At 54.1% G+C, this 16,751-nt stretch overlaps 3 protein-coding genes across 6 annotated transcripts; all 3 read right to left on the reverse strand.

The window, feature by feature from the left end:
• Positions 1-42: 42 nt before the first annotated feature.
• slc13a3 (solute carrier family 13 member 3) lies at positions 43-6,785 on the reverse strand. Of its 2 annotated transcripts, XR_015857093.1 has the most exons (14): positions 6,592-6,785; positions 5,653-5,918; positions 4,684-4,868; positions 4,193-4,259; positions 3,788-3,970; positions 3,602-3,727; positions 3,433-3,516; positions 3,238-3,342; positions 3,051-3,148; positions 2,470-2,582; positions 2,233-2,394; positions 1,266-1,403; positions 274-1,184; positions 43-163 (listed from the first exon to the last, which is right to left on the reverse strand). XR_015857093.1 is itself a non-coding variant. In XM_088368683.1 (13 exons), the coding sequence occupies exons 1-13, from the start codon at positions 6,691-6,693 to the stop codon at positions 1,029-1,031; spliced, it is 1,785 nt and encodes a 594-aa protein (XP_088224809.1). In that variant the 5' UTR covers positions 6,694-6,758; the 3' UTR covers positions 43-1,028. The 2 variants fall into 2 exon arrangements, 1 of the variants encoding a protein (XP_088224809.1); XM_088368683.1 differs by having other exon boundaries at positions 43-1,184; positions 6,592-6,758.
• Positions 6,786-7,858: 1,073 nt separating this feature from the next.
• LOC148403028 (uncharacterized) lies at positions 7,859-9,319 on the reverse strand. Of its 3 annotated transcripts, none has more exons than XR_015857094.1 (5): positions 9,167-9,319; positions 8,969-9,091; positions 8,691-8,901; positions 8,253-8,580; positions 7,859-8,174 (listed from the first exon to the last, which is right to left on the reverse strand). XR_015857094.1 is itself a non-coding variant. In XM_088368685.1 (5 exons), exons 1-5 carry the CDS (start codon positions 9,191-9,193, stop codon positions 7,986-7,988), a joined length of 531 nt encoding a protein of 176 aa, XP_088224811.1. In that variant the 5' UTR covers positions 9,194-9,319; the 3' UTR covers positions 7,859-7,985. The 3 variants fall into 3 exon arrangements, 2 of the variants coding, with proteins under 2 accessions (XP_088224811.1, XP_088224810.1); XM_088368685.1 differs by having other exon boundaries at positions 7,859-8,009; positions 8,435-8,580; XM_088368684.1 differs by having other exon boundaries at positions 8,435-8,580.
• Positions 9,320-13,933: 4,614 nt separating this feature from the next.
• Positions 13,934-16,700, reverse strand: tcf15 (transcription factor 15). The gene is made up of 3 exons (XM_088369182.1): positions 16,115-16,700; positions 15,146-15,820; positions 13,934-14,632 (listed from the first exon to the last, which is right to left on the reverse strand). Exons 2-3 carry the CDS (start codon positions 15,635-15,637, stop codon positions 14,621-14,623), a joined length of 504 nt encoding a protein of 167 aa, XP_088225308.1. The 5' UTR covers positions 15,638-15,820; positions 16,115-16,700; the 3' UTR covers positions 13,934-14,620.
• Positions 16,701-16,751: the final 51 nt, after the last annotated feature.

The raw sequence follows: 16,751 nt of genomic DNA on the forward strand, positions 1-16,751 counted from the left end.
TGCTCAGATGACACTTTGAGGCCAAGAAAGCAACACCAGGAGGCTGGACCAAGTACACTTTATTGAATCCGATCCAAATTGGGACTGGATTGGCCCGGCGTAATGCGCCGAGTGAGCTCCTCCGGGAAAAGCTCGGCTTGCTGGCTGTTCTCGTTGCACAGTCCTATCAGGAATGACATTTGCCGATTGATTGATTGATTGATTGATTGATTGATTGATTGATTGATTGATTGATTGATTGATTGATTGAACGGACACAGATGGACCACGTACCGATGGGCCAAGAGGGGCAGGCGGGCTTGCATTGTCGGCGGTGTGCCCTCAGATGAGGAGGACCAAAATCTCAAGGGCTTAACGTACTTTATGAGCGAGCGTGCTGGCTCTTTTCACAGTCGAGGACGGGATGGGAGCAATATGTACACACAAAGACAGGAAAAAGGGACTGATTTTCTCAAAACATGCCCGCTTTAACAAAGCCAGAGCATTCCGACCGCACCTAGCTGCTCTCTCTCTGGGAAATTGGGTTAGGGTGAAAGGCTTTGTTGGGTTGTTATTCAAGATTCAAGAGTTTTTATTCACCATGTTTGAGCGTGCCAAACAAGGAATTTGACTTCGGTACATCACAGCCTCTGTTCAACATTTAGGTGACTAACAACACTCAGGACATGTGAAAAATGACAAATATTGGGCCCCGTGCATAGCAGACGCAGCTGGCGGCGGCCGTGACGTCGAATGCCGGCACAACGATAAAAAAGCAAAAAAGCTTTTCAGCCATCGGACGCAATTCGGGACTGCTGGCGCGGCCGCGCCGATGTTTGTAATGTGGTGGGCTTGGTTGTTTTTGCCAGTCTTGTAATGAATGACGATTAGTTTGCGCGTGTTTTTGTCCAGCTCCCACGGCGTCAGTTTAAACGCACCGTGCGCAACCTTTGAAAAAGGGCTAAGGCAAATACGTAAAGGGAGGGGTCAAGTACAAACGGCAAGAGCCGAACACTGCCCGCCGCCGGCGTTGTCTTCCCGTCGGGCCATCAGAGCGTGGCATTTGACGTGTAGGCAGCAGAGCGGTTGAGAGGGCGAGCCCAGTCGGGGTAGGCGTCCAGCTGGAACATGGCCAGGCCCCACGTGTTGATGGCCAGCGCCACGGACAGCAGACCCAGGATGTTCATGACAAAGCCAGTTTTCACCTACAGCGCCGTGAACGATAAGCGAGTGAGCGACCGAGCGGCCAGGCGTGGACAAACCAGGCAAGGCGGAGCGACTCTCACCATGTCTTTGACCAGAAGGTGACCGGAGGCGAAGGCGATGGAGTTGGGCGGGGTGGCCACGGGCAGCATGAAAGCGTACGAGCTCCCGACCGTGGCGGGGATCATGAAGTACAGGGGGTTCACGCTCGCGTGGAAGGCCTACAAAAAGACAGGAACATTTCGGATGGCCAGCCACATTTGGGAAGGCCCCGTTAGGCTCAGCCCTATTCGCCACCCTTTTCCACTCATTTCTACTCAACTGAGCCACTGAATAACCTGAATGCAGCAACACAATGCTAATGTGGATGGTGGGAAGGCAAGGTACAAAGGAGCCAGATAATGATTGGTGACAACAGACGGGGGTTAATCGCTAACAGAGGGCAAACATCACGGTGTCTGTTGCGACACAACTTGAGAGCCAAAACAGACGCTTGTCTTGTCTGTCGTTTCGGAAAATGCTAAGAAACACATTGCCGAGTTTTAGCATTTCAGCCGGACAATATTTTGCTTCCATTAAAACTGTCGTCCCGGCGTCACAGTTGAGTTGCGCCGAGATGGCCGGCGAGTCGGAGAGCCTCTGCGTGGAGTGTGTCCAGGAAAGCGCCATATTCATCTGATTAGCACTGCGGGCATGCAAACGCACAGACGCCGCAAGAGAAACAAAGCTGTGGAGTCTGTGAGTCAGTTCACACTGACTGCGGTGCGGTGCGCTGCGGTGCAGTGCGGTGTGCTGCGCTGCGGTGCGCTGCGGTGCTCTGCGGTGCACTGCGGTGTGGTGCCAATCCGTATACGTTGCGTACCAATTGTCATGAAGCTGAAGAAAGCCGGGCGGGAAGTATTAGTACTACTTAAACGACCTAAAAGGAGCTGAACGGGACACAACGGCACCGCTGATACATACATAAGGCGAAGTTTGCCACGGCGGACGAGCCAAAGTCCCGCAAATAACCCAGCGGTCGAACCCCAATTCAAGGAAAGGGGAACTTACCAGTTCGGCGATAACGGGCAAAAAGATGATGATGGTGGCCGTGTTGCTGGCAAACTCGGTGAAACAGGCCACGAAAGCTGTGATCAGCATCATGGCCGCAGCGGGCGGGACCTTGGCCAAAGGGCGAAGGTGGCCTCCCATCCAGGCGGCCAGTCCGGACTCCTGCCAAAGAGGTCAAAGGTCATGCTGCGGAGGAAGAAGGCAAAATAGCGCCAGCGGACGTGAAGGCGCCGTTACCTCACAGGCCTGGGCCATGGCGAACCCGCCTCCCAGCAACAGAATGATATTCCACGGAACGGCCTCCTGGGCTTTCTTCCACGAAAGGAGAGGAACGTAGGGTGCGTTTGAAGCTGGGGGAGAGGTGAACCAAAGGAACACTCTTTTGTTTGCCTCCTTTCCAGCTGCTTATTTGGCCAGCTGAGCATCACAAAGGGTCCGGCTGGCGCACGTGCGTGCATGCACCAGCGTCAACGTGCACGTTCCATCGCAAAGAGCTTTGAGAGATTATTCAGCCCAACGTATCGTCCCGCCTCCAGACGGCCGAGGCACTTGTGCTCTAATCTAGGTTCTTAACATTCCTTGGCGTATTTACCAAGGAACCTCGGCGGGCCCACGCCATCCCCTTTGACTGGCCTCCCATTTCTTTGGATTTCAAAGGGAGGAAATAATCAATTGATCCGCTCCAGGCCGAGACCAGGGCTGCCCCAATGCCGTCCATCCGAGCCACCCGTGTTTGGCTTTGGACTTTAGCCCAGTAGCCAGGCTCGCCGCCTCAAATCACAATGGTATTTGAGTGACCAAAGTTTGCCACCACTGACCTTTGGGGTCCAACCACCAGCTAAGAGAAGGTTTCTGCGAGGGGAAGAAAAACAAGACGGACACGACGATCACACCGGTGACGGCGTCCGACACATAGCTGCGGAGAAGGAAAAACAAAGTCATGTGAACCCTCGGGCGCCGCTCGGGCAAGCAAACGCCGGGCTGGGCCGGGCTTGGCTTCCTTACCCCTTCTTGAAAAGCGCAGACCAACCGGTGACAAATTTGGGATCCCTCGTGAACAAGAGAACGGCATAGGCGGTAAAGAAGAAGGCGACGGCCCCCTCGGCAAAACTGCAACGGAGGGAGCAAAGCGTGTTGGAGCCGTCGCTCGCCCGCCCGCGCTCATGTCACTTCAGCTCCAAGACATACATGGGACCTCACTTTAAGGGTCCCAGTTTCCGGTAGTCCTCTTCCACCAGAGCCCGAGCTCGGGCCTCCTCTTCGGCTCTCTGCCGCTGCTTGGAGCTGCAAAGAGTTAAGGGCAAACGGAGCAAGCTCAATGGTACGCACGCACGCACGCACGCATTGAAAAATGGCAACGCTCGTTTACCGTGCGCGCAGTCCCCCGTGGAGGAACGCGATCCACAGCCATCCCAAAAGCAGGAAGACCAACATGAGCGGGAAGGCAAATGCAAACCACGAGCCAAAGTTGATGAGATCGCACTCGGGAAAATAGCTGAAGAACATCAAGTGGTGAGCGGCCAGAACATCTTGGACCCGGAGCCGGTGAAATTACTTTTTGAGCTGTCCAATCAGGATGAGGTTGGGCGCGGTTCCCGTCAGCGTGGCCGTTCCTCCGATACTGGCGGCGTAAGGAATGCACACCAGAAAGCCTTTCCACACGCTCATCTGATACTCCGACTCGGAGCGGATCTCCTCGGCTGTCCTGGCGTCGTTCTCCTCCGCGGCCGCGCCCGAACTTGTGGAGACATGATGGTGACTCGACCGGGAGGGATGATTTACACGAGCTCAACGCGGCTGCCGCTCGCTGGCAATTGCTGCGCGAATGCCCTTCAAATGAGCATACCGAGAGAGAAGGAGAGAGCGAGCAAGCGAGCGAGCGAGCGGATCATCATTGTTTCACGCTCCGTACTTTTCCCCCCAATCTGAATGTTACATAGACACAGGACGCGCTACTTACCCCTCAAGTGACAATTTTTGCTTCTCTGAGGCCACCGAGGGCAGAGAACGCATCTTAATTGACGGACCTGAAAGAGAGCAGAGATGACGGCATCAGCGGGGGGCAACGCACGCACACTCATCGTGACGATCGGTCGCCGCTTCTACACCAACTGTGCCAGAGCGTGTCCAAAGCGGAGCCAGTCGCCGCCAAAACAACAAGGTTGCGCTGAGGAAATGCGTCTCCCTGAAGCAACAGTCCTCGCTGCCGCAAAGCACGCCGGCCGGGAGGAATCGGCAACTTATCTTAAAGGAGAAGCTCTGGAGCCGCGCGACCAACCAAAGCAAATCGTTCCGCTCGGCTCGGCTTTCGAGAGAGCCCAGGAAAACGGTGGCCGCGCGCGTACGTTCGCTCTCCAGAACGCAAGGATGCGTCTGCTCGCTCTCGACTTGAAAAGTTCCGTCATAGCACACACGCAGCGCGTAGGTCACGGTCAGTCACATGACACACACCGCGGGCCACGTCGCGCTTGCAATCCTCTGGCGCGTGCGGCGTGCATTTCCGCTTCAGGCTCTCCAGATCCCCGAAGAGAGTCTCCAGGATGGCGTTGGCAATGGGGAGCATCATGGCCGTGGTGGCCGTGTTGCTCAACCACATGGACAGGAAGGACGAGGTGGTCATCATGCCCAGTATCAGCCTGGAAGGGAAGGGAAGGGAAGGGAAGGGAAGGGAAGGGAAGGGAAGGGAAGGGAAGGGAAGGGAAGGGAAGGGAAGGGAAGGGAAGGGAAGGGAAGGGAAGGGAAGGGAAGGGAAGGGAAGGGAAGGGAAGGGAAGGGAAGGGAGAGGACGGCGTGAACAGCAAATCAAAGCGCCAAAAAGGCTGCGTCGGCGGAGCGTCGAGCCGTCATCGGCGGAGGCAACCTTGCACTCGGGCCCATGACCGGGATTGGCTTTACTATGCGGAAGGCACGCGTTGCTTACAACAGAAGAATGGCGCTGTGTTCAACTCAACAGAATGAAAGCGGTCTTTGGATAGAGGATTTTTTTTTGCTCTCCCCCAACGCTTCCTTCTTGTCGCGCTGGACCCGATTTTTCTCAGCAGCATTTTGCCAGGATCGCCTATCTCTGCCTGTCTTGAGCCAAGGCAGCCCACCACACAAAAATGTCTGTCCTAAAGTGTCTCAAAGGATACATCTGGGCCCGTTTCTGGCTGCGCCATGGCCAGCGGGGTAGGGAATTTTCCCGCCGCACACACCACAAGGCACTCGGCATCAACCACGAGATGGCCATGGACCGTTCCCGGTGGAAGAAAGCCATATCAAGAACCCAGTCCAACCCAGCAGCGCCTGGAAAACGGACTTTAAACCAATGATGATGATGATGATGACACACTCTTCGCAATCTCCAAAGGCGCACTTGTGACTCGGGGCTAAATACGTGGAAGTGGGAGACGGCTGGCGCCAAATACTGTGTTCTCTCACCAGGCTGGTTTGACCCCCACGACGGTGAGGACCTTCAGCGCTATTCTGCGATGGAGGCCCCACTCCTCAATGGAGGACGCCAGCACCAGGCCGCTTAAGAAGAGGAAGTTGGTTTCCAGGAAGTACTGAGGGCAGAGTTTTTGGGACGGGATGATCCCCAGCGTGGGAAAGAAGCAGATGGGTAGCATGGCGGTGACGGCCAGCGGGAGGGCCTCCGAGCACCAAAAGGTGGCCATCAGCACCACCACATAAAGACATCTTCCTTCCTAAACATCACAAGACCAAACAAGTCAACCGGCCGTGCGAGAAAATGCGCATTCATGAGGAGCAAAGGTCAACAGTTTGGAAGCAGGCCAACAAAAGTAGTGGTATACGTACTGCTCCCTCGCTCGCTTGCTTGACCACTTACTCACTCGATCACTCACTCACTCACTCACTCACTCACTCACTCACTCACTCACTCACTCACTCACTCACTCACTCACTCACTCACTCACTCACTCACTCACTCACTCACTCACTCGCTCACTCACTCACTCGCTCACTCACTCACTCGCTCACTCACTCACTCGCTCACTCACTCGCTCGCTCACTCGCTCACTCGCTCACTCGCTCACTCAATCGCTCGCTCACTCTATCGCTCACTCCCACCCTCTCTCGCTCATTCACTCACTCGCTCACTCCTTCACTCACGCGCTCACTCGCTCACTCGCTCACTCGCTTGCTCAATCGCTCACTCCTTCACTCATGCACTCTCTCACGCTTTCACTCACTCACTTGCTCACGCGCTCACTCACGCACTCACACGCTCACTCGCGCTCATTCATGTGGTCATTCATGCACTCGCTCACTCGCTCACTCGCTCACTCACTCACTCACTCACTCACTCACTCACTCACTCACTCACTCACTCACTCACTCACTCACTCACTCACTCACCTTTTCTGGCAAGGTCACAAGTAAAGGCGAAAAAAGCAGTGGCGCGATGAAGAGCACCAGCGCTTTGTGAACACACCACAACTTCTTGGCCACAACAGACATCTTTGCCTTCTGGCGTCGAAGTTTGCTCCGAAGTGGCAGAGAGCGAGCTGGCGTGCGGCCCTTTAAAGCCTCTGCAAGCCCGCGGAGAAGATTAACCACCCGCTCGGCCACAGGTTAACTTGTCGTACGCAGGTGTCAAATAGTTAAGCGGGACGCTGGGATTTCCCAAAGTAGGCCTCTCCCACTTTCAACTGGGGGGGGGGGGGGGGGGGGGGGGGGGGGGGGGGGGGGGGGGGGGGGGGGTGTCTTGCATGCTGAATCTTTGGAGCCCCTGACCTGCAAAAAGAGTCATGTCATGCCGAGAGAGCAGCTGTGGCCTGAAATTCTCCAACAACCAAATAGTCGATGCACCATAATAAACTGATTGCAGCTGCACCTGCTGTGCACAATTGGCCACTGGGGGGCAGTACAATCCAGTCATGCACACACACACACACACACAGACACGCACACGCACTCGTGCGCACGCGCGTGCACACACACAAACACACAAACACACACACACACACATACACACATACACTAACCCTAACACGAACTGCTCAAAAGCAACGTGAGTTTGTAAAGTCAGTCTGCCTGTGAGCTTTGCTATATACTGTGTCTGTGCCACTTCAAGTGTCCAAAGATGGCCACGTAGACTCTATTTGCTAGCCCATCCGTGGCATTTTGCGTAGTGGCTTGGGACTGAGCAAAGGATTTTCTTTTTCCCAAGACAAAAATGCATTGGAGCTAGTTTTGAGTAAACGGCGTGCGATTCACGCTCGTCGTGTTGATTTTGGCATCAAACTGCAGTCTGCGGTTGCATTTCAGAGCTCAGACTCTCATTTTTCAACAATGGCCTGGCCCACCAACTGATGCGACTCCAAAGCAGCCCAAAGCTCCAACACTTGACCTTTTCAAATAGAGCGGGACGAGAGGATGCCATCTGTGGCGAATCGGAGAGAGGCGGCGACAAACCAAGACCCGACCTCTTCTGTTGGACTTGACTCGTCCTTCTTTGCACACAAGAGCGCAAGCGGCCGCACGTTTTACACGCAATGTCGAAGATCGGCGACCTTTTTGAAAGGCGGAGCTAATTCTAGGAAACTGATTCATGTGTCACGGTAAAGCTCTTTTTGTGATTAAGGGCTGTATAAATAAATGAAAAAGTCAGCAGAACGTGGCATGATAGGCAATGGGCAACAATTTATTTGGACAAATCTGGTTCAATTTCCCAACTTTCAATCGGACAACATTGGTGGAAAATTCCAACATCCCAATCAAGTCCTGGCGGTGCTCACGTCTCCGGGAGATCACCTACAGCGAGCTCCAAAGACCTGCGCAATGAACGGGCGACAAAAGTCCAAAATCAGCACACGGACGACAGTGCCGAGCACCCCGCCCGCTTTCTGTCACGCGGATGGACCCAGGCGGCTACGGCGACAGCAGACGGCGGCAGCAGACAGCAGCTCTCCTTGTGCACAGACAAGCACTTTCAGCACCTACGCGGACAAAAACAGCAAAAGCGCGTCACGCGCAGTAGTGCGAGGCTCGATTTTGGGCCGAGGGCATTCACCCACCCCTGTGAGCAAAGCGGGCAAAATGTGAGCATGCAGACTCCTCGGCTGGTCGGGTCCATGGATTTGCAGCTTTCCCTCCCTTTTGCAATGACCCGCAGACGCGCAGCGGCACGCTAACTGTTTGCCGGCTGATATTTTGGTTGCCGGCGGAGGGTGCTATGTGCCAAAGGGACTTTCTTTACCCCGATGCTTATGCAGGACACGAGCGCTTTGACCAAGGCAACCGCCAAGCAGCCCAGAGCGGTCCACGTGACTGGCAGCGGCAGCGCCTCCTCATGTCGATTGCCGTTAAGTGCGCTTGTCGTCGTTGCTGCTGTGGCCCCGCAATCTTAAATCAGGTGGGGAAAAGGGCAACGGAAGAGGTATGGTTTGCAAGAATCTCTCTCTCAATGTGATATCACGTGTACAGTGCGGGTCAGGGAGCACGCCGTTACTTACCTTGAACCCAAAGGTGGACAGTGCAGTCTTTGCTTTGACCGCCTACCTTTGCGGTGATAACGCACTCGTAGGTACCAGAGTCCCGGGGCGTGACGGCAGGCAGGTGCAGACTGTGGTTCTTTCCAAAGGTGGCTCGCTGAGAACGGTTGGCCTTGGTCTGGCGCCAGCTCCCGTCCACCTTGATGATAAAAGTCCTTTCCTGCCCACTCATCTGTCCGTTTGGAGAAGCGCCGGTGCATCATAGGTCACGTTGCCGGAGGCTGAAAAGCTTCACTAACCTTGTACCAAGACAGGAAGAGGAAATCGGCGCCATCCGCACACAGACAGCTCAAGCCGACATCTTTGCGGCACTCGACAGTGACGTTTGCCTGACTGCGGGCGACGCAACACGCGGCCGCCACCTGCTCGCAAGGCCGGCTCGGCTTAGATCAGCTGTTCGGTTCCAAACGCTGATTGCCAAATGACCCCGGGCTCACCTTCACCAACAGCGACAGCCGGCTCATGATTTTAGCCTTCCTCCAAGGGAGCGATCTGACGCGGCGGCGGCGACGACTTGTGGAGCTGAAAAAAAGGCTGCTTCCTGAAGCAGAAGCTAGTTGGGAGGGCCGGGGGGCGGTGGGGGGGCTTGGGGGGCGGGCAGGCGACGCTCTCGTGCAGGGGTGCCATTTTTGTACTTTCCTTCAAGATTCAAGATTCAAGAGATTCAAGAGTTTTTTATTCGCCATGTTTGAGCGTGCCAAACAAGGAATTTGACTTCACAGCCTCTGTTCAACATTTAGGTGACTAACAACAACACTCAGGACATGTGAAGAACGAAAGATATTCTCAAACACCCCCTGATCTTAAACTGATCTTAAACTCTCAAGAGGGCAAGGAAAAACTCAAAACTCCAGCTAGGGGAAATGAGAAACCTTGAGAAGAGACCACAGATGGGAGGGTCCCTCTTCTATGATGACCAGGCTGCAATGGATGCAGAGAGGACACATAGTACAAACAGTGTAGACAAAAAAGGTGTGGAAAGCGGGATGTTATTGCACAGTAATGACTCTGAGACTCTAAGAGTGGTGTGAGTTCATCAGAGCGACAGCCTGGGGGAAGAAGCTGTCTCTGTGTCTGCTGGTTTTAGTGTACAGAGCTCTATAACGGCGTCCGGAGGGGAGTAGTTCAAACAGGCTGCAACCTGGGTGCGAAGGGCCTGTTGAGATGTTACTTGCACGTTTCCTGGTCCTGGACAGGTACAAGTCTTGGATAGATGGGAGGTTGATTCCAATTATCTTTTCTGCAGTCCTTATTGTCCGTTGCAGTCTGTGCTTGTCTTGTTTGGAGGCCGATCCAAACCAGACAGTGATGGCGGTGCAGAGGACAGACTGGATGATGGCAGTGTAGAAAGTCTTCAGCAGCTCCCGCGGCAGGTTGAACCTCTTGAGCTGTCTCAGGAAGTACAGCCTCTGCTGGGCCTTCTTCCGGACAGAGTCTATGTGGCCGGTCCATTTCAGGTCCTGAGAGATTGTGGTTCCCAGGAACTTGAAGTTGTCTGATGAGAGAATAGTATTACTGCGGATAGTGAGGGGTGAAAGTGGTGAAGGGCCTCGCCAGGTAGTTTTGGCTGCACCAGTGGACCAGCCGCTCCACCTCCTGTCTGTACGCAGTCTCATCACCGTTCTGGATCAGTCCGATGAGAGTGGTGTCGTCTGCATACTTCAGGAACTTCACGGAAGAGTCACTTGCGGAGAAATCGTTGGTGCAGAGGGAGAAGAGCAGTGGGGAGAGGACGCACCCCTGAGGGGCTCCAGTGTTGGTGGTCAGGGTGTCAGATGTGATGCTCCCCAGCCTCACACGCTGTCTCCTGTTGGTCAGGAAGCTGGTGATCCACTGACAGGTGGAGGCAGGCACCGCGAGCTGGATGAGCTTCTGTTGGAGGATGTCAGGAGCGATGGTGTTGAACGCCAAGCTGAAGTCCACAAACAGGATCCTGGCGTACTTTCCTGAGGTGTCCAGGTGTTGCAGGATGTAGTGCAGTCCCATTTTGACCGCATCATCCACCGACCTGTTTGCCCGGTAGGCAAACTGGAGGGGGTCCAGCAGGGGGCCCGTGACATCCTTCAGGTGGTTCAGCACTAACCTCTCGAAAGATTTCATGACCACAGATGTCAGTGCAACAGGTCTATAGTCATTCAGACCTGTGACGGCGGGCTTCTTGGCCACTGGAACGATGGTGGAGCTCTTGAAGCACGAGGGCACCTCACACAGCTCCAGGGAACGGTTGAAGATCCGTGCAAAGGTGGGCGCCAGCTGCTCAGCGCAGACTTTCAAGCAGGAAGGTGACGCGCCGTCTGGGTCCGGTGCCTTCCTGATCTTTTGTCTCCGGAACATCTGGCGCACTTCCTCCTCGCGAATCTGGAGTGCGGGCGCGGCCTCTGCAAGAGAGAGAGTCGGTGACCACGGTGATGGAGGTGTGGACAGAGCAGTTGTGGGGGGAGGTGAGTATGTGGATTGTGCTGCAGGAGGTCCCGTTGTGTGGGAGGACCGATCAAACCTGCAGTAGAACCTGTTTAGCTGGTTAGCGAGCCTTGGGCTCTCCACAGGACGGGGGGTTCGTTTCTTGAAGCCCGTGATGCTCTGCAGGCCTTTCCACACTGTTGAGGGATCAGGATTGGCAGAGAGGTGTCTCTCCAGGCTCTCCCCGTAACACCTCCTGGCTTTCCTGACCTCTCGGTTCAGTGTGTTTCTGGTCTGCTTGAACAGGTCCCGGTCGCCGCTCCTGTAGGCCTCCTCCTTGACTTTGCGCAGCCTCCTAAGGTTCGGTGTAAACCAAGGTTTGTCGTTGTTGTACGTGCAGAAGGTCTTAGTCTGCACACACAGATCCTCACAAAAACTGATGTATGATGTGACAGTGTCAGTGAGTTCATGCAAGTCTGAATTTGCAGCTTCAAAAACTCTCCAATCGGTGCAGTCAAAGCAGGCTTGGAGGTCCTGCCTTGACTCCACTGTCCACTTCCTGACAGTCCTCACCACAGGCTTAGAAGTTTTTAGTTTATATATACAATTATATAAATAATAATTTAATATATAAGAATTATATAAATACAATTAGGCCGCGGGCCGGAGTTTGACAGCCCCGCTCGAGGTCAACATCTGAGTACGCGTGCGCTACCGTGCCAAAGTTTGGGCCCACTTATAAATGTCCTTCTTTTTAAAATAAAATAAAATAAAATAAAATGGCTGTTCCATTCCATGCATGATGTAGCTGCATCCCGGCTATGTGCCGCGAATATTTTGCACAATGTGAAATAAGAACAGGAAGTTGATCAAATGCAGAGGGCCACTCGGGGTGATTCTTTGGTATTCGTGAGCTCCTTGGATTTGGAACAAATTGGTCAAATGACGCGACCCGACCCCGGATAAGCGGAAGAAGATGGATGGATGGATGGTAAAATGAATGATTTCTCTTTGAATTTGTACTCCCAAGCGGACACCGTTAGTAGAGTGGGACATTTACAAACACACTTGCGCACATACGGACACTTGCGCACATACGGGCAATCGCGCGCGCGCGCACACAGATATCCTGTTTTCAATCCCAGGGAACTCCCCATTGTGCCTCCTCAAGCATATTATTTGTAGGTGTCACTCTTGTTGACAAAAGAGGTCAATTCCTGGTTATTAATAGCTACGGGGCTTCATGTAGAAGAGAAAAGAACGAAACGCTCCTTCCGCATAAAGCAATACCTCCTTGTGCAGCAGCAGCAGCCAGCGGCGCAAGGCTGCACAAACGTTTTTGCAAAGCGTGAGTGGAAATGAGCCGTTATTGGCCACTTCCTCCTTGGAGGTTTGTGTCGAGTAATCAAACACCGCCACCGCTTTGCTCCACCTACATGCAGCTCACAAAGTAAACATGTTCATCTTCTGGCAACAGAACGGGGGCAACTAAATAGCAACAAACGAGACCAGGGAACGAGGAACACCTGGACAAGGCGCAAGTGAGCAAATTGCAAGACGTAAGGGGCGGGGCGTACGACAACACTTCTAGCGAGACAAGGAAAACGGAACATTGACAAAAAGGACAAGAAAAAACCAAGCCAAGTCCAAATCAAAAGCAAACAAACTCAGAAGATGACATCAAACCTGCAGTGCTTGAGTCTCGCAAGCCTCATTGAGTGACGGCGGAAATCCGGGCCAGCGCGCATGCGCGTGCCTGTTGTGTCACAGACGCGCTGGAAATGTGTAGCGCGCGCCCGGAGATGGTTAGCCTGCTCGCGCAAGTCCCCCCCCAGCGTGTTTCTGTCAGTGAGCTTGTTGGGCGCACGCTCGCAAGCCTCTGATTGAGGAAATCCGCTGACTGTTTGCTCTGCACGCTGACATGAGACACCCAAATTGCTCCCGCTTTCCCATGAAGGCTCCTGCGAATGTTTACGGATGACGGATTTATGGCCCTATGATGGAGCGAGCGCACAAGTGTATCGGCGGCAGCCAGCGCTTCTTAAATCCCACGCTGCATGGCGGGCGACTTGCCTAACACTCACGAGTCAGAAAAGCAAGGGAAATGCCGCTCAAAAACACCCACTTCTTCTTTCGGCAGCTTTTGCTTCATTGGATGAAGGAAAATTGCAATTGCTGGATGGTCTGCTCGAGAACAAAACGCTCGGGTTTATCTGTATTGTTCTGTAATTTCATCCTTCGGATTTCCTGTGAGCAGCAGAGCCTGCTTCGACCCCCCCCCCCCCCCCCCCCCCCCACACACACACCGTCCACCCCCACCCCCATCCCATCCGATCGGGTCGCTGTCCGTCATCTGCCCGCCGAAACGGGCTTTCGCTTTTGACCTCTCAGCAGTGACCCCACAGCAGTGATTTATCCCTTCGGCATACCGACAGCTGCGTTTGGGGGTCCGACCGGAATGTGAGCCGCTATTTGCCGTGACTAATCCGTAGCAGACTTCAAAGAAGAAGAAAAAAAACCCGGCAGATTGAGAAGAAAAGAAAATAAGCACACAAAGGCTAATGACAGCGGAAACCTCACACCAACTCTGCTTCTTGCTCGCTTGGTAAACGGCAGCTCAGTGGCAAGCCTGCCTGCTGGCTGTGAGATCATTTGTTGTCACAAACAACACGCACGCACGCACGCACGCACGCACGCACGCATGCACACACACGCACACGCACACACACACGCGCGCGCGCACGCACGCACGCACACACACACACACACTCACACACACCCACACACTCAGATTGAAGTCATTATTCGCGGCTGCCTCGTCACGTGACGTCACGTCACATCACGCGGCCTGCGTACAAGCGCTGCAGACAAAGGACGGCTAACTGTGCCAACGGGATCGCTGCTCGGCTCAGACGGGAGCGGGATTTTGACGTGGCGCATCCAAAGGACTCCCCCCCCACCACCACCATTCTACATAGTTCAGCTATCATCCTGTGGCCTTTTCTGAATTAGAAAAGTCGACAACACCGTGCACATTTCATTCCAGTGCATGCCGCTCTGCATTTTACCCTTTAGAAAACGTCAACTCTAAGCCAGGGATGAGGCATCACGCTTAGGCAGACATGTATGAGCTCTGTCCTTGGCCAGTGTTGCTCAATAAAATCCCAGTCCGTTTGTCATCAAATCAACTTTATGGCAATTTGTTTGCAAACACAGAAGGACAAACATTCACAAGTCTCAGACAAATGTCTGCATCCTCAGGGGCATCTTTTTACATTTCTCGCTCAAGCATAAATACTCTGGTGTGGGGCTGTACGTGCGTGAGTGCGTGAGTGCGTGAATGCGTGAGTGCGTGCGTCCGTGCGTGTGCAGCTCTAACTCTTCCCTGAGAAAGTCTCTTGAGGGTTTTCAGGTGGCAAATCCTTCCGTGCCGCCACTTCCTTCACTCAGCGTCTGAGTCGCAGTGGGCCCAGTCTGCACATCTTTAAAGACTAGCCGCCCGCCTTGGGTGGAGAAGAAACACATTGAGTTGAGCCTATACTACAAAATAGTATCAGGAAAACGCAACCTATTTGATATCCCGTAAGAATATCCAAAACACTACAAACAGGGAGTTTATGCACAGTGCAATCATGGCATCCTCATGATCGATCATTAAATGTGTTCTTTGTTCTCATTTCTTCTCCTTTATGTTTGCGTCATAGGGAAAGAGCAATTCTACATCAGGATAAGCGCATGTGTGTGTGTGTGTGTGTGTGTGTGTGTGTGTGCGTGTGTATGTGTGTGTGCGTGCGTGCGTGTGTGTGCGTGTGTGGGTATGTGTGTGTACTTAGAATCGCTTCTCCTCATTTATGAAACTTTCATAGTCTAATTCGAGAAAAGCTCTCCTTGCTACCCAAATTGGCTGGCTGGCTGGCTGGCTGGCTGGCTGGCTGGCTGGCTGGCTGGCTGGCTGGCTGGCTGGCTTTCATTCAATTCATCTGCTTGAGCGGCATGCCCAAGTTGGTTATCCTTACCCCTTTCCTCTGGTTGCTCAAGCAGAAAGTGCAGATGGTCCTGGGCTGCTTGCTTGCCTTGTCTCCAGCCTGTGCGTGGAGCGCGTCGAAGCACGGCTGCCCTCCTCCATCGGCGCAGCTGTCCCCCCCGACGAGAAGCACGTTGGCCAAGTGGGAAATGTAGCTGGAGGCCAGGCGTAGCGTCTCGATCTTCGAGAGCTTCCTGTCCACTGGCTCGGTGGGGATGAGGGTCCTGAGGGCCGTGAAAGCGCTGTTGACGCTCTGGGTCCGGCCGCGCTCCCTGGCGTTGGCCGCGCTGCGCTGCTGCTGCTGCTGCTGCTGCTTCACGACCATCACGCCCCCGGCTTTGCGCGCAGTCCTCGCTCGTTTGTCGCCGTAGAGCCGCTCGGAGGAGCTGTCGTCGCTCTCGCTGCAGCGGTCGTCGTCCTCTGACGCGACGCTCAGGTCGGAATAGAAGCGCTCGGCCACCGGACACAGCATGGCAAACGCCATCGCTCGACTTGGTCCCGGCTACTCCCCCTCTGCTGCAGCGGCATCGGCAGCACTAGGTGCGCGTCACCCAACTCGCGTGCAGCGGCGGCGGCGGCGGGCTCGACATCGCTGCACGTGCAAGGAAGCTTCCTTGAGATGTACCGACCGCACTTGCGTGAGCTGGGCTAGAGGGCGTCGTGGATACTGAAAGCACAATACTCTGATGTCACAAGCGCGCTCTCACGCACGCACGCACGCACGCACGCACGCCCCTCCACTATAGCAAACAACTCCCATACTATAACTACAGCCTGTATAAAAATACAGAGGTAAAAGTAGAGGTACCGATTCAACTCAATGGAAGCAAAGGTCACAACTGCTTTCTTGTGACTAATTTGTGACTACAGTATGACGGAGCTGTACGCAGAGCTGGTTCAGACCTCCAGGGGGCCCTACGCGAAAATATGTTCATGGGAGGGCTGACGTTGCCTTGCTTACCTGACTGCTGTTGTCTTAGCACATTGTCATGAAGACACCTCTGTCACGCCCGTGCCAGAGCACTCTCGGCCGGCAACTTCCCTCAGCCACACCCCTTTGGTTACTGTAATGTCTGTCACCTGCTTCCTCTGTTACCTTGTGTATTTAAGCACTGCCCGTCTGTTTCTCCCTGTCGGTGTCGACTGTTCTGTTCCGTCCCTGTCGTCTGGTTTCCCCCCGGTCTGTCTGGAGGCTCACGGTCAGAATTTTAGCCTTGTCTAAGTGGACTTCTGTCGGTCGGTCTGTCTGTTTGCTGGCCGTGAGTCTATCTCCTGTTTGTGTCTTCGGTTCCCCACCTGCCTCCCTTCCAACTCCCTTTCCCTTCAATAAACCCTGGTTCAAGCTGCATTTGGTTGCCCTGGCTCAACTCATTCCTGACAACCTCTTTCTTTTTCCATGACCTGATTTCAAATACTGCGACATCTTTGCGGCTACGAGTCTACTCTTCGACGACACGCTGCTGCGAGCCATACGGCGCTACTCGTCGAGACAAGTTAATACACGTGACAGAATGATGAGGTCACGCGAGGCCTCACGCTAAGTGCGCAGTGTGCGTATCGGGCGCAGTGGCCGCCGGTACTGGCTGTACGGTTGGGTA

Source organism: Syngnathus floridae, chromosome 2 (genome assembly GCF_059516105.1).
Source record: "Syngnathus floridae isolate MCC-2025c chromosome 2, RoL_Sflo_1.0, whole genome shotgun sequence".
Classification (NCBI taxonomy): Eukaryota; Metazoa; Chordata; class Actinopteri; order Syngnathiformes; family Syngnathidae; genus Syngnathus; species Syngnathus floridae.

Excerpts from the sequence above, each read along its gene's own strand:
- slc13a3 (XM_088368683.1), bottom strand. The coding sequence starts at position 6,693 with ATGTCTGTTGTGGCCAAGAAGTTGTGGTGTGTTCACAAAGCGCTGGTG. Across the intron at positions 4,869-5,652 it reads GTGGGGGTCAAACCAGCCTG|GCTGATACTGGGCATGATGA; the intron begins GTGAGAGAACAC and ends CTTCCCTTCCAG. Across the intron at positions 3,728-3,787 it reads CTGATTGGACAGCTCAAAAA|CTATTTTCCCGAGTGCGATC; the intron begins GTAATTTCACCG and ends GATGTTCTTCAG.
- LOC148403028 (XM_088368684.1), bottom strand. The coding sequence starts at position 9,193 with ATGAGCCGGCTGTCGCTGTTGGTGAAG. Across the intron at positions 8,581-8,690 it reads TGTCCACCTTTGGGTTCAAG|ATTGCGGGGCCACAGCAGCA; the intron begins GTAAGTAACGGC and ends ACCTGATTTAAG. Across the intron at positions 8,175-8,434 it reads TGTCCTGCATAAGCATCGGG|GTGCTGAAAGTGCTTGTCTG; the intron begins GTAAAGAAAGTC and ends TTGTCCGCGTAG.
- tcf15 (XM_088369182.1), bottom strand. The coding sequence starts at position 15,637 with ATGGCGTTTGCCATGCTGTGTCCGGTGGCCGAGCGCTTCTATTCCGAC.